Consider the following 13,322-nt stretch of genomic DNA (forward strand, 5'->3'; position numbering starts at 1 on the left):
CTTGCTTTTAGTGTTTTCTGAATGATTATTCTATTATCATTTTTTAATGTTGAAAATCATATGGGTTTTGAGTTCGTGTGTGTAAAGTAGAAATACATAACTAACTGATCATGTACATTTGCAGTGAGTTACTGTTCCTTCTATGGGAAGAAGGTGGACCCAGAGCCAGGGAGATGCAGGAGGACTGATGGCAAGAAATGGAGGTGCTCCAAGGAAGCATACCCTGACTCAAAGTACTGCGAGCGACACATGCATCGTGGCCGAAACCGTTCAAGAAAGCCTGTGGAATCTCAAACTATGGCACAATCATCATCTGCTGTGACATCAATGACTGTAACTAGTAGCAACAGTGCCACTGGAAACTTCCAGAACCTTACCACAAATGCCTTTGGTAATAGTACACAAGGTGTTGTTGGTTCTTCCACTAACCAAAGCCACTATCATCTTGATTCCATTCCCTATGGGATCCCAAGTAAAGAATACAGGTATAGACATTATTATACTTCACACTAGTTACTTGTTTAGCTCATATTGCTTAGCATATATTATGGAGCTGCATGTACTTGTTATCCGAATTCGTCCGTTCTTTATTTCGATGTCTACATAGATGAATTTCTGTTATGCAGATCATGATATGCTCAGCTATTCTTATTGATCCCATCTTATTATCAATTTGTTGCCAGAATTAAGTATGTTTTTGTCCAATTTCTATGTTTTGGTTCCATTTTATTGTGTTAGGTGATGCTCTAATGTATGGACCAGGTAAAATAGAAATTGTATAGCCTTCAAACTACTTGGTATATTAAGACTTTGAACTTGAAAATTTCATTACACTTTTGAGAAGTTTGATTTTCTATTGATTCCAGCACCATTGTTTGAAAGATGATGAATTATTGATTTAATGTGATATCTACTTAACAATTACATCATTATATCATTAAATGATTGTTTCTTCTTCATAACATATTTACATCATATGAATCTGTTAAAAAATGAGACCTCATTTCATCTAATATTACTGTTGGAAAGTAAGTCTCACATCTCCTACCTCATTATTTCGGGAATGGTTAAAATACTTGTTGGACTACTCCTCTCATGGAACCTTAACAATTACTACTACTGTCGGTAGCGAACTCTGCATTGTTGTTGTCATGGTTGTTATAATCATCACTGTGATTATTTGTTTTACTTCATTCAATTGTGGTTAACATTATATAAAACAAACAGGTATCTCAAAGGACATAAATCTGAGGGTGGTGAACAAAGTTTGTTTCCAAAAGCTTTAGGAAGCAACAAGGTTATTGGAATGGAGTCACACATAGACAATACTTTTATGCCAATTGGAGATTCCTCATTCTCTACATCAAAATCAAAGAATAATAACAATAGTAATTCTATGTTGCAAGGTGATTATCTCCAACAATCATTTTTATCTAGTGAATTTGTGAAGCATGAGAGTCAATCTCTTAGACCTTTCTTTGATGAATGGCCTAAAAACAAGGATTCATGGTCTGGTCTTGAAGATGAGGAATCCAACCACAAAGGTTTCTCAACAACTCAACTATCAATGTCCATTCCTATTTCATCATCCAACTTCTCTACAACTACCTCTCAATCCCCACATAGTGGCATTTAGGTTCAACTATCTTTTTTGTCATTTTAGTCCCTCATATTTTTTCGACCTTACCAGTTTAGTCCTTCAAATAAGAAAAAACGTAAAATGGTCCTAAAAAATGTCAAATGTTGGTCAAATTAGTTCTTTCTGGACTCAAATTAGTTCCTACCATGTGTTGTAAAACATGCTAAAAAAAGACTAATTTGACTCACATTTGAAACTTTTAGTACTATTTCAGGTCTTTTCTTTTTTGAAGGACTAAGCTCGTAAAGTCAAAAAATATGAGGGATTAAAATGAGTATTTATTATTTTACTTGTATGTGACATTCATTTTCAACTTGCTCACTATGTTAAAAATAAGAACCAATTCAGAACTCAGAACTCATGTAGAATTATTTCATTTTGGTCCTTGCTATTTGTTGGTGTTGAAGTACAGGGCCTAAATTGAATATGATAGTCACATGATTTTCAATTTGGTCCTTATAGTTTAACATAATCAAATAGTACTATAACAACAATAAATGTTGCAGGTTGAAAATAATTCTACATATAATATTTGAATTGAAAATTTGTCATGCATAGGGACTAAGTTGAAAATGAAGATCATCTATAGGGACCAAAAATATAGTTTATCCTGAAATCTAAATTGAATCCTGTAATTGTATTCTTGCACATAACTGAGAACTGTTCTTCAAGTTTATTAGTGCAATGTTATTAAAGGGATTTATATGCACATTGTTCAGAGGAAGTTGTATGGAACCTCATCTAGAGAGTGGATTTTAAATGAATTTATTCTACATCTTATTAACATCACTAGTATTTCGTTTTGATTAAATGAATTTTAAAGAGATTGCATGTGATCGTTTTTTTGTGGGGCTGGGATGGAGTGATGAGATTAATATGTCAATTCAATTAAATCATACCAACTTAACAAAAATGAGTTGGTTTTAGCATTAGTTCAATTATTGAGAACGACACTTGTTAAGAATAACAACAGCTACATATTCCGGATCAATCAAAATTCACGAAATAATATTAAAATATTAATTTCAGTTTTTATAATTTTTCTTTTTAAATGAATAAAATTTTTCATTGGCTTGGTACACCATATGAGATATAAATGTGGACATGTGACCCTCATTCTAAAATTATTGCCTATGACTCCAATTTATTTTGGCACAAGTGGATTATGAAAATAAGAAATGAAAAAAGTTGGACTTTTTTTATTATAAGAAAATGAACTTATTTGAACTTTTTTATTAAATAGACATTTAATATAAGAGAATAATGTATCTCCTTATATAAGGAGATAATTTATCTCCTCTAGCCAATAAAAATGTGACATGTGTGCTATTTTGTTTATTTTTTAAAATATTTTTATTGAAAATGATTAAACATGACACATGTCATGATTTCACTGGCAGGAGGAGATAATTTATCTCCTTATACAAGGAGATACTCCATTCCCTTAATATAATTATTTATACAGAGTTGAAATGGTGAAGTTGTAAATACGATAGAAATGGTAGTGTGGTAGTGAATTAGGGTAGTTATCTGGATCTAAAAAGGTAAAGGAAATGGATATAGAGAGAGATGTAGAAATGATGAGTTGGGGAAGAGTAATATACGAAGGAATTGTTGTAATTGGATCTTTATCTTTCCTTGGATGTGCTGGTGTTTGGTTTCTCAATCGTCGTCTTTACAAAGAATACGAAGAGAAACGTGTTCTTGTTCAGATCCTCTTCAGCATCGTTTTCTCTTTCTCCTGCAATCTTCTTCAACTCGTTCTCTTCGAAATCATTCCAATCCTTTCCAAACAGTACTATTCCTTCATATTCTTCATTTTCATCTATCTAATTATCATTATATACTAAATTTGTTGTTGTTATTGTTATTGATAATGTTAGGGCTAGAGTTGTGAACTGGAAGGTGGACTTGTTTTGTCTTATTCTGTTGCTGGTTTTTATTCTTCCGTATTATCATTGTTACTTGATGCTAAAAAACAATGCTGTTCGTAATCAAAGAGCTGCACTCGGAGCTATACTATTCCTGTTTGCTTTTCTTTATGCGTTTTGGCGAATCGGCATTCACTTTCCGATGCCGTCGCCTGATAAAGGTTTCTTCACTATGCCTCAACTTGTTAGTAGAATTGGTGTCATTGGTGTTACTGTCATGGCTGTTCTTTCTGGTTTTGGTGCTGTCAATTTGCCTTTCAGTTACTTATCCCTTTTCATCAGGTATTCATCAATTCCAAATTTATACTTATATATACTTGTATACATCATCATCATCGTTTATTCACATCCATTACTTTTTATTCATTAGAGAAATTGAAGAATCTGATATCAAATCCTTGGAAAGACAACTAATGCAATCCATTGAGACTTGTATTTCAAAGAAGAAGAAAATTATTCTCTCTCAAATTGAGATGGACCAAAGCCAAGGATCTGAGGAGGTTTACATTTTTCTTACCTTTCAACATGTTTCTCATTCTATTGCGCCTTATTTATTTATTTATTTTAACTGAAGGGTATGTTAATAGAATCAAGTAGACAAAGTATTCTATTTATATCCTTTAAATTTCATTTTCCTTGCCTTTTTATCCACACACTTTGCAACTCATCCTACGTTTTTTTCTTTCCAGAAGTTAAATGCTAGATCATTTTTCAAGCGTATAGTTGGTACTGTTGTTCGATCTGTGCAAGAGGACCAAAAGGTGCAAGGTCAGTTTTCTCTTACTCTTAAAAAGGCATTTCAAAGTTTTCTGTTTGAAATCTTCTGAGGTGTGATTGCAATGCTGTTTTACCATTATGGTGGTGTGATTGACTCTTCGTTTTATTGGAAACTGTGATTATTTTTCATTAATAAACTAGGATGATGGTTTTCCATTTGTGTTGCTTAGCTTTTGCCCTAGACTTTATCTAGCTATAATCTTTTATCCTAAATGAGATCCACTTTCCTCTGGAAAGTGAGAGTTTTGTGGGATATGTTTTGAACCATTTTGTGGGTATCAAAATGGACTAGTCGGACCTTAACTCTGGCAATTATTATTTTATTGGCATATGTCTCGTAAGGTTTCCTTAATGATGTGATGTTTAATTTTGTAAACTGATTTTGTTGTAATTTTTGTATAGATATTTATTACAGAGTTTGATATTTTCTTGTTACATGTGAAGATATCAAAGACTTGGAAGCAGAGGTGCTGGCGTTAGAAGAGCTTTCAAAGCAATTGTTCTTGGAGATCTATGAGCTTCGCCAAGCTAAGGTTTTCTTTATTTGATATACCTGGATTCCCCCCTTTCACTATTACTTAACATTTCCGTGCAGCATGTTTGCTTTTGGGATTTAAGCTTGGATTGGAAATCTTGCTTTTAGTGTTTTCTGAATGATTATTCTATTATCATTTTTTAATGTTGAAAATCATATGGGTTTTGAGTTCGTGTGTGTACCTATCAGTTTTTCTTCTATGTCATATCTCTGAAATCTATCCCCCCCCCCCTCGAAAATCAACCCTAGGTCTTCACTCAATGCCTATAGTGCAGTCTGTGAATACATGTCACTTGGTATGGTCATTTTGAAGAAGATATATCTTGTAGTGAATCTATGAATGATAAAATTAGGTGTCTAACTTTCTACCAAAAAATATGCGCGTGCATGCATGTTTTGACTTATTTTTCTTCCAAAAATTATGTGGCTGATCCTATAGTTTCTACTTATCAAGAAAACTGGTTCTTACTTTGCAGGAAGCTGCTGCTTATTCTCGAACTTGGAGAGGGCACATGCAGAATCTGCTTGGCTATGCTTGTTCTGTTTATTGTGTGTATAAAATGATCAAGGTATTGTGACATAGGACAGCAAGATTTGATATTTTAAAGATAGAATCAGGGTTTGTTGGATGGATTAATAGTCATGAATCTTGGATGAAGGTTTCTAGTGGGGCATGTTGGGGCACAGATAGTTTTCAAGCAATAGGATTGTACTGTAGGGTCAAACTGAATAATACTTATAATATTCATCATTGATTTGGTTGATAGCATCACATTCCTATAAATATAGACTTAACATATGGTGTTTTATGTTGATAAAATCTAACCTGTGGTAATAATAGTAATATAGTAGACCTGTTTCACTTACATGCGAGAATTCTTCTTCACCTTAGAATCTATTGTAGTTTAAAAGGCTAATTGATTGAATCTTTATTTGCAGTCACTGCAAAGTGTTGTGTTCAAACAGGTAACTCTCATTCCTCAATTAATTCTTTTCTTTTGCTGTTAATCATATTTTCTAATGCAAATTGTATCTTCCCAGCTTTCGGTTTGTTTGTTTATGTGATTTTTTGGTGATAAATTCATTACTATGACAGGCTGGTTCAGTTGATCCTGTGACAATGACAATTAGTGTATTCCTACAGTTCTTTGATATAGGAATCAATGCAGCCTTATTATCACAGGTTAGAGAGAGTGTTTAAGTGGGTTTTTTCAATCCGACTCCAAAGCTGATGCACTTCTATCTTAAATTTGTGAGAAATCACTCATTGTTGGTAATAAGTTGCAGTTGACTTGTTTATTGCAGCTTGAGGTTTATCTTTATACATTCGCTTTTGGTTAATCTGTCTTTTTTACTATTTGCAATTCAAAATATCAATACATATCAGCATTGTTCTTGGAACTTTTTGTGAACTTGTCCAATTTATTTCTTGCTCATTATAAAATTTCTGCATTTTGCATTGTTTAATGTTGTATTTTACTGAATGTGATGAATTTGTTTGTACAGTACATTTCCTTGCTATTCATCGGAATGTTGGTTGTGATATCAGTACGTGGATTCTTAACAAATCTAATGAAGGTATTCCTGTTGTTGCTTTTGCTTCTATCTTTTCAAGGAGAATATTTATAGCAAAGTAAAATTGTGCCTACAATTACTATAGGGGCTCCATAATGAAATATTGTAAACCAAACACACATAGTCAAGAGATATGGTGTCTGTTGATGACTTATTTTAAAGCTTAAATTTCTTTCGCTCTTTTTGTTTTGGGGCTTTGTGCAGTTCTTTTTCGCTGTTTCAAGAGTTGGAAGTGGATCTTCAAGCAATGTAGTTCTCTTTCTATCTGAGATAATGGGAATGTATTTTCTATCTTCTATTCTTTTAATCAGGAAAAGCTTAGCAACTGAATACAGGTACATCTGCAATTTGTACTCTTAGAAATGTTCTAAAATGATTTGCATGTGAGATACTGTCCAGCAGAATAATCAGAATTGCAGAATTTAGGTGCTATTAATTGTTATGTGTTGCAGGAAATAACAATGCATGAATACTATTAAGAAAGGTTTCCTGAAATGTTGATTTATTGAGTACTTCCCTTTATTACATTATAAATGTTTGTTGTTGGGAGATAAGTCATCATTGTAAAAAATAATGAAGATTAAAGGTTAAGAAATAATAGAGAGAATCAATATAGTAAAGCCTTTCACTAGTGATACAGGATGAAAAACATTCATGAAAATATTTATGAGTAGAACACCATAATTGTTAGATTTGCATATGATTCCACAGGATGATCAGTGTTTATTCTGATGATTTTTTATCTGAATCTCTTGGCAGGATTATTATAACGGAGGTATTGGGTGGTGATATTCAATTTGACTTTTATCACCGGTGGTTTGATGCAATTTTTGTCGCTAGTGCATTCCTTTCATTGCTTTTACTCTCTGCACATTATACATCTCGTCAAACTGACAAGCACCCAATTGATTGTAAGTATACCTGTACCATTCAATTCTATGGGCTAATTGTCTGATAAACATTTTGAACTACAGATCTAGTTATTACAGAAATTAATTATCAACTATTAATCTGTTGACTCTTTTGTTTGTATGTGGAACAGGAAACATACTCCCGAGATATACCATTTACCAGGCCAAGAAAGGTATGATATCATGCCACTAAACTAATATGGATGCATTTGAATTTATTTGATAGTCAATAGATATTCACTATTTTTATATGCCATTGCATAGCTGTTTCTGAGTATAGCAACAGATGGACCTACTGCCAAAACAGAATACTAATTTTTGGATAATCTTCTTTGGAAACTGGAAGATTCTGAATCAAAATACTTTTTGGCCAATATGTTGATTTGCTCCTGCTTTATTTGAGTATAGAATAAATTACATGTGAATATCTATCCTCTAAGTTTTCAAGTCACATTCATTAAAAGTATATCTGATTGTGATCATTTAAGTGTGATATGAATATGATGAAATAGTGATGTAAAAATACAATATTATTGTCTATTATTGGCATGTGAAATGTGATAGTGATGTGTCATGTGAAATCATCTTTTATTTCTCCAATCATATAATAGATTTTGATATAATTTCAGTGACCAACCTTTGTGCCTAAAAACAAACCGTACCTCCTTGAAACCAGTGACTGTCCTGCCTCCTTGTCAATATTGCTAGGCAAAGATAACATAAAAGTGAAATGGGACTTCAATTGCCTGAACTTTTTATTTATTTATGGATTCAATAAGTCTTCTATATCATCATATGTTCAAAATTAGAAATAACTATTGACATTTGACAACCATATTGCCTCTATTTTTGTTTAATTTTTAAATCTCAACGGTAATCGTATGATTTTAGATTTACTCCATATGTTTACTTCAGTAAGGAAGATGATACGTGAAGATTGTTTTGTTCATGAGCAAGGATGCCAGCCGAGGAATGCAGTATTTTTAGTTTTGCTCTAATGGGTTAACAGAATGTTAGAGCCATGTGGAAATTTATCAGTTAAAGGTCCTTTAGGAGAAGAACATTATGATGCTTTCTTCGGTCAATCCCGGATTGTTGCTAATACATTAAAGTGGCGTATCCACCTAGTGTGTACCACATTGTTAGAGTTATGGTTAAGGAAAATGGTTGATCACCTGTTGCTTTATTGTTTGGTAGGGAATTAGTCCCCATGATTTCTTTGAGGTGTGCTGGAAGATGCAGTGTGTAGTCATTATTGGGGTTGTGTTTGGCAAAGAAACTTATATACCCATGAGATGACTTATAAATTCATATTTTATAAGTCACTTTGAGGTAATATATGACTTATAAGCTAGTCAGTTGCTTATTTTATTTTATACTTACCAACTAGCTTATAAGCTATAATCTCACCAAATAGTTCTGTTTTATCAATTAGCTTATATATAAGCTCTCAATTATCTTATAAGCACCCAACTGATATATAAGATTATAGTTACTTTATAAGCTGGTTGTTTCAAGTTTCAAGCTATGAATAGTTTTGGGGCTATTAGCCTTTTACCAGTTCAGCAGTTTTGGGCACCTTTATTAGCCTTTTAAGAGTCAGTTTTGTATTTACTTATTATTTTGCATTTATTTACAGTGTTACAATTTTTTTATAGTCATATTTTCATTCATTGGGAAAATTAGCTTGGCTCATTTGTGATGGAGGAAATGATAAGCTTTAGCAAAAGTGGAAAGGGAAATGAGATAGTGATACAAAATTATCGTTCATGGTGTAATTAATAATTAATTGCTTACTTGATAATAAGGTGGAAAATTACCTTACCTTGGTTAAATAAAAAAATTGCTCCTCCTATTTTAATTATTCTGACATTGCAAATAACAGAATCTTCACTGGGATGCTTGAAAAGAGTAATTTTTTGTTGCAATTTCAATAACCATTGTAGTCACAAAACCACATGAAAACAGATTAATAAAAAGAGACATTTAAACTCTAAAAGAGTACTCTAGCAGGATGAGTTTTACTGCTTATAAACTGTAATGCTTGTAAGAATGTGTTGATAAAAAAAAACATAGAAATTGTAACAAATTTAATTGAATTTGCAGTTGATTGAGTCATGAAAGGGAAAAAAAGAAATCAATTTTATGTATACTTCAACGTTTGTGAATAAAAAAAAGCTAATAAAGTGTGAAAAAGAGCTTTAATGTAGTTTTTTGTGCAGACTTAGGTAGTACCGACCAAAAAATGTGAGGCACGAAGGCGTTGCTGCTGACCCACGCCACCCTCACACGTGCGGTATGCACCATTCAATCCACTTTTCTTCTTTTATTTATTTCCAACTGTTTCTTTCAAAATAAAATTTTAATAATGACAAATATTAACTAATTAACTAATAATAGAGAAAATGATGTATGTATAAACAATTTTTATATTATCATTGTATTATCTATCATTTAATTGTGATTATCATTCGTTTTTAAATAGAGTTTAAAATTTGTGTACTAACTTTTACATTGTCAATATATCATCTACTATTACTTTTGTTTCATAGTCAATTGTGGTTAATAAATTAATGATAAATAACTTGTTGGTAGTGTAAAAACACTTACACATAGAGTATATACATATTAAATCTTTTCCAATACAAATGAATAAATATTATTTGTTTAAAAGTGCATAAATATTAATCACTTGATGAACCAAAGAATATCAAAATAAACCAAAGAATATCAAAATAAACCAAAGAATATCTATGCTGTTGAATTGTGAGAACCAAGAGTGAAATTAATGAATAATTAAGTGCTATCTGATAAAGAGTGGTATGAATTAATTTCCCGTAGACTCATAAAAATACAAGGTCACAAACAAGTTTTTGTACCATTTGGATAAAGACAAATCTATATAATATTTTTTTATTAGAGTAGACCAACAAAATTTAATGAGAGAAAGGATAACACACTATCAATTTAACATGTTTTATAAAAAAACTGAACTGCTTCACCAACTTAAATATTTTACATGTAATATCTTTTTGTTATATTTTTATAAAAATAAAGTTTTTTTTTACTAAAGTGCAAAGTTTGGTTGAATTAATATTTTGTACATCATTAATCTTAAAAACGATATATGTTCTTGGTCTCAAACAAAACGAATGAATGAACCAAATTAATCCCTTTATCAAATGGATGAAATATATGAGAAGGACTAATTTTGGATGTTTATACTTTTAATGGATTAAATTGTTAATTGTTTTTAAGGATGAAAATTATCCAATTATATTTGGTATTAGTTCAAGGCTTCCTCAAAAATCAAATAAAGAAGAAAAAAATTGTAGATAGAAAAGACCCTCCCAATTTTCCATCTAGAGGATGAGATAAATTTTCTGACTAGAACACAGAAAATTTAGAAGAGTAAATAAGAGACAGAATTTTTGTGAATGGATGAACAGAAATCTTCTATATATCCAAATATTTCATCACACTCTTTCTTATGATAATGAGAAACATTAAAAATATAGAAATAATGGCATAAAATCCATTTGTGTTATTTAATGTTTTAAAAGGATTAGTGATTGAAAAATATTTTAAAAAAAATTAAAATTGAACATGTTTAGTCCAATAGGTTTGGTAACACCAAATTTGATCCAGATTTGGATTTGTAAGGAAATTTATCATTCCATTTTGATGTGCCACTATTGTCCCCACATTCTTTCTTTAGTAAAAAATACTAAGTGTAATATCTATTCACAATTTATATATAATTAATATGTTATTTATTATTCATTATTATTTTTAAAGAATAACTTATGATTGAAAATGAATAACGGATGAATGAATGATTGACACTGTATAACATTCTTGTATTTTGAGGCATACATATTTTAGTCAAAAATAGTCTAATTATTAAATAGTAGAAGATAAAACAATTATCTAAGTACTTGACAAAAAAACAATTGTATAAGTGTAATAGTATTTATACATAAATAAATCATTTATTTATTAATTATGATATGAAAGTAATATAAATGAATGAGGAAAATTATAATGCAATGAAGAGTTCACTTATTTTTTTGTATACACCATCCTTAAAAATTTGCACATCTAGTTATACAAATAATATTTATAACATTCATTTATAATATTATCTTTATTTTGGTTCACTCAATATAACTTTGCGAAAGACTTGCATGAAGACATATGTATGTGGAGACAATAACAAAACCTTGCCAACACATTAAAAATCTAATTCCAATTAAAATTTAGTCCTAAATGATAACACCAAATAATATAAAATACACTTATCTCTAAATATGAGATATTGTATAAGTCTCTATGCAAGTTTTTCTCTATAACTTTTGCTCGAATCTTTATATTTGCGAATGCATTAATTAGTTTATTTTTATACCCATCACAAGAAAGGAAAAAACAAAAAAATATATATTACTTTGATATCTCATAAAAAAATAAATCTATTTCCATTTTTTATTTTTTTTAATATTATAAATAAGTGAGTAGTGATGAAAAAGAAGAAATATATATATAGTAGTTTATAATATATGTAATGATTTGTTTATTATTATTATTTGATTATATATAAATGTAGAGAGATTGTTTGAGATCCTGTGTTTATAATTTGCATATATAGAGTGCATGCTCATTTTCCTTTTCATCTCATCCAACTCTCTCTCTTTTTTATTCTTCTCAACCTTTCACTTTGAATCCATCCTCATTTGCATTTTCTGGGTTTTCAAAATCAAAAATTTATCATAAAATTCAAAGATACAGATTCAGAAAACTCCAAAACGACGTAGTTTGCTGTTTATAACGCTGGGTAAGGATTTGCAATGGCATCAACATGATTTTTATAGATAGACCCAAGTCAATTTTACCTAGTTAGGGTTTTTTGTTTTGATTTCTTTAATTTTTAATTGATTGTTGGGTAATTGTTCTGTTTTGGAACTGTTTCTGTGTTGTTGAGATAATTACATTGGAAAAGTTGGGTACTTGCTGATTAATTGAGTTGGGTTTCATTTTGCAAGTGAAAGGGGTTTTGGGAATTTGAAGATTTTTATTTTTGTTATGGTTTGCAAAATTGCAATAGCTGTTTGATTCTGGGTTTTGAGATGAGTGCATTGGAAAAGTTGGGTACTTGTGGGTTCTGATAGGGTGAGGTAAGTTAAATAAATGTGTTGATGGGTTAGGGTTTCATTTTGTCTGTGGAAGGTTTTTTTTGGAATTTATATGCTTTTTATTCATGGTTTGTTCACTTCAAACTGTATTTGGAAAATCACGGTTGTTGTTAGATTCTGGGTTTTGAGACAAGTGTTTCATTGATTAGTACTTGCGTAGTGCTTTGGTTGAAAATGTTGGGCCAATATCTGTTTATTGTGGTTTTAATGTATTATTACAGTATTGAGAAGGAGTTTCCGGATGCTAGGACCTCAAGTTAGAGTCATCATGATGTTCTAGATAAAAGGGTAATTCACAATCTGCTCCTTTTCTTCTTTTATTACGAGTTTACGACCCATTTTTGTTTTCTTATTGTTTTGAAGATGCGAAATAGCAGACACGTTTGAATCACATTATTGTCCGTTGAACTGGAAGGATGAGAACATTAAATATGATGGACATTATTCCTGACAAGTTGCCAGAATTTTTGTTTTGTTAGCAATGATGATGAAAAATTCGCAAGTGGAAGATTAGAGGTGCTGCCATCTTTAATCATAAATATAAGCATCTATGAGTATTATTGTGTCATTTGTGCACATGGGTCTCATTATATACCCTCAAACCTGTTGTGACAACATATCCGAGTAAACCCATTGCTGGCACACTATCCACAGAGTATAGAAAAAGATGAATACTAGTCACTCTACTTCAAAAAAATGTTTCACAAGTATTAATAAGATGAGATAAAGCCTGATGCGGCTTATGCTTTTGACAGATCATTTATT

The 13,322-nt window shown here is 31.0% G+C and overlaps 2 protein-coding genes across 4 annotated transcripts; both read left to right on the top strand.

The window, feature by feature from the left end:
• Nucleotides 79-1,686, top strand: LOC109331579 (growth-regulating factor 5-like). The gene is made up of 2 exons (XM_019566166.1): nt 79-485; nt 1,228-1,686. The coding sequence occupies exons 1-2, from the start codon at nt 250-252 to the stop codon at nt 1,634-1,636; spliced, it is 645 nt and encodes a 214-aa protein (XP_019421711.1). The 5' UTR covers nt 79-249; the 3' UTR covers nt 1,637-1,686.
• On the top strand, nt 3,110-8,886 carry LOC109331576 (GPCR-type G protein 1). 3 transcript variants are annotated; one of them, XM_019566164.1, is made up of 13 exons: nt 3,110-3,434; nt 3,523-3,852; nt 3,941-4,070; nt 4,260-4,338; nt 4,792-4,880; nt 5,359-5,451; nt 5,822-5,848; nt 5,979-6,065; nt 6,389-6,460; nt 6,662-6,792; nt 7,217-7,368; nt 7,500-7,541; nt 8,260-8,886. In XM_019566164.1, coding segments are annotated over exons 1-12 (1,434 nt in total). In that variant the 5' UTR covers nt 3,110-3,192; the 3' UTR covers nt 7,502-7,541; nt 8,260-8,886. The 3 variants fall into 3 exon arrangements, with proteins under 3 accessions (XP_019421709.1, XP_019421708.1, XP_019421707.1); XM_019566163.1 differs by having other exon boundaries at nt 8,284-8,886; XM_019566162.1 differs by lacking the exon at nt 8,260-8,886 and adding an exon at nt 7,633-7,926.

This window comes from Lupinus angustifolius, chromosome LG17, assembly GCF_001865875.1.
Source record: "Lupinus angustifolius cultivar Tanjil chromosome LG17, LupAngTanjil_v1.0, whole genome shotgun sequence".
NCBI lineage: Eukaryota > Viridiplantae > Streptophyta > Magnoliopsida > Fabales > Fabaceae > Lupinus > Lupinus angustifolius.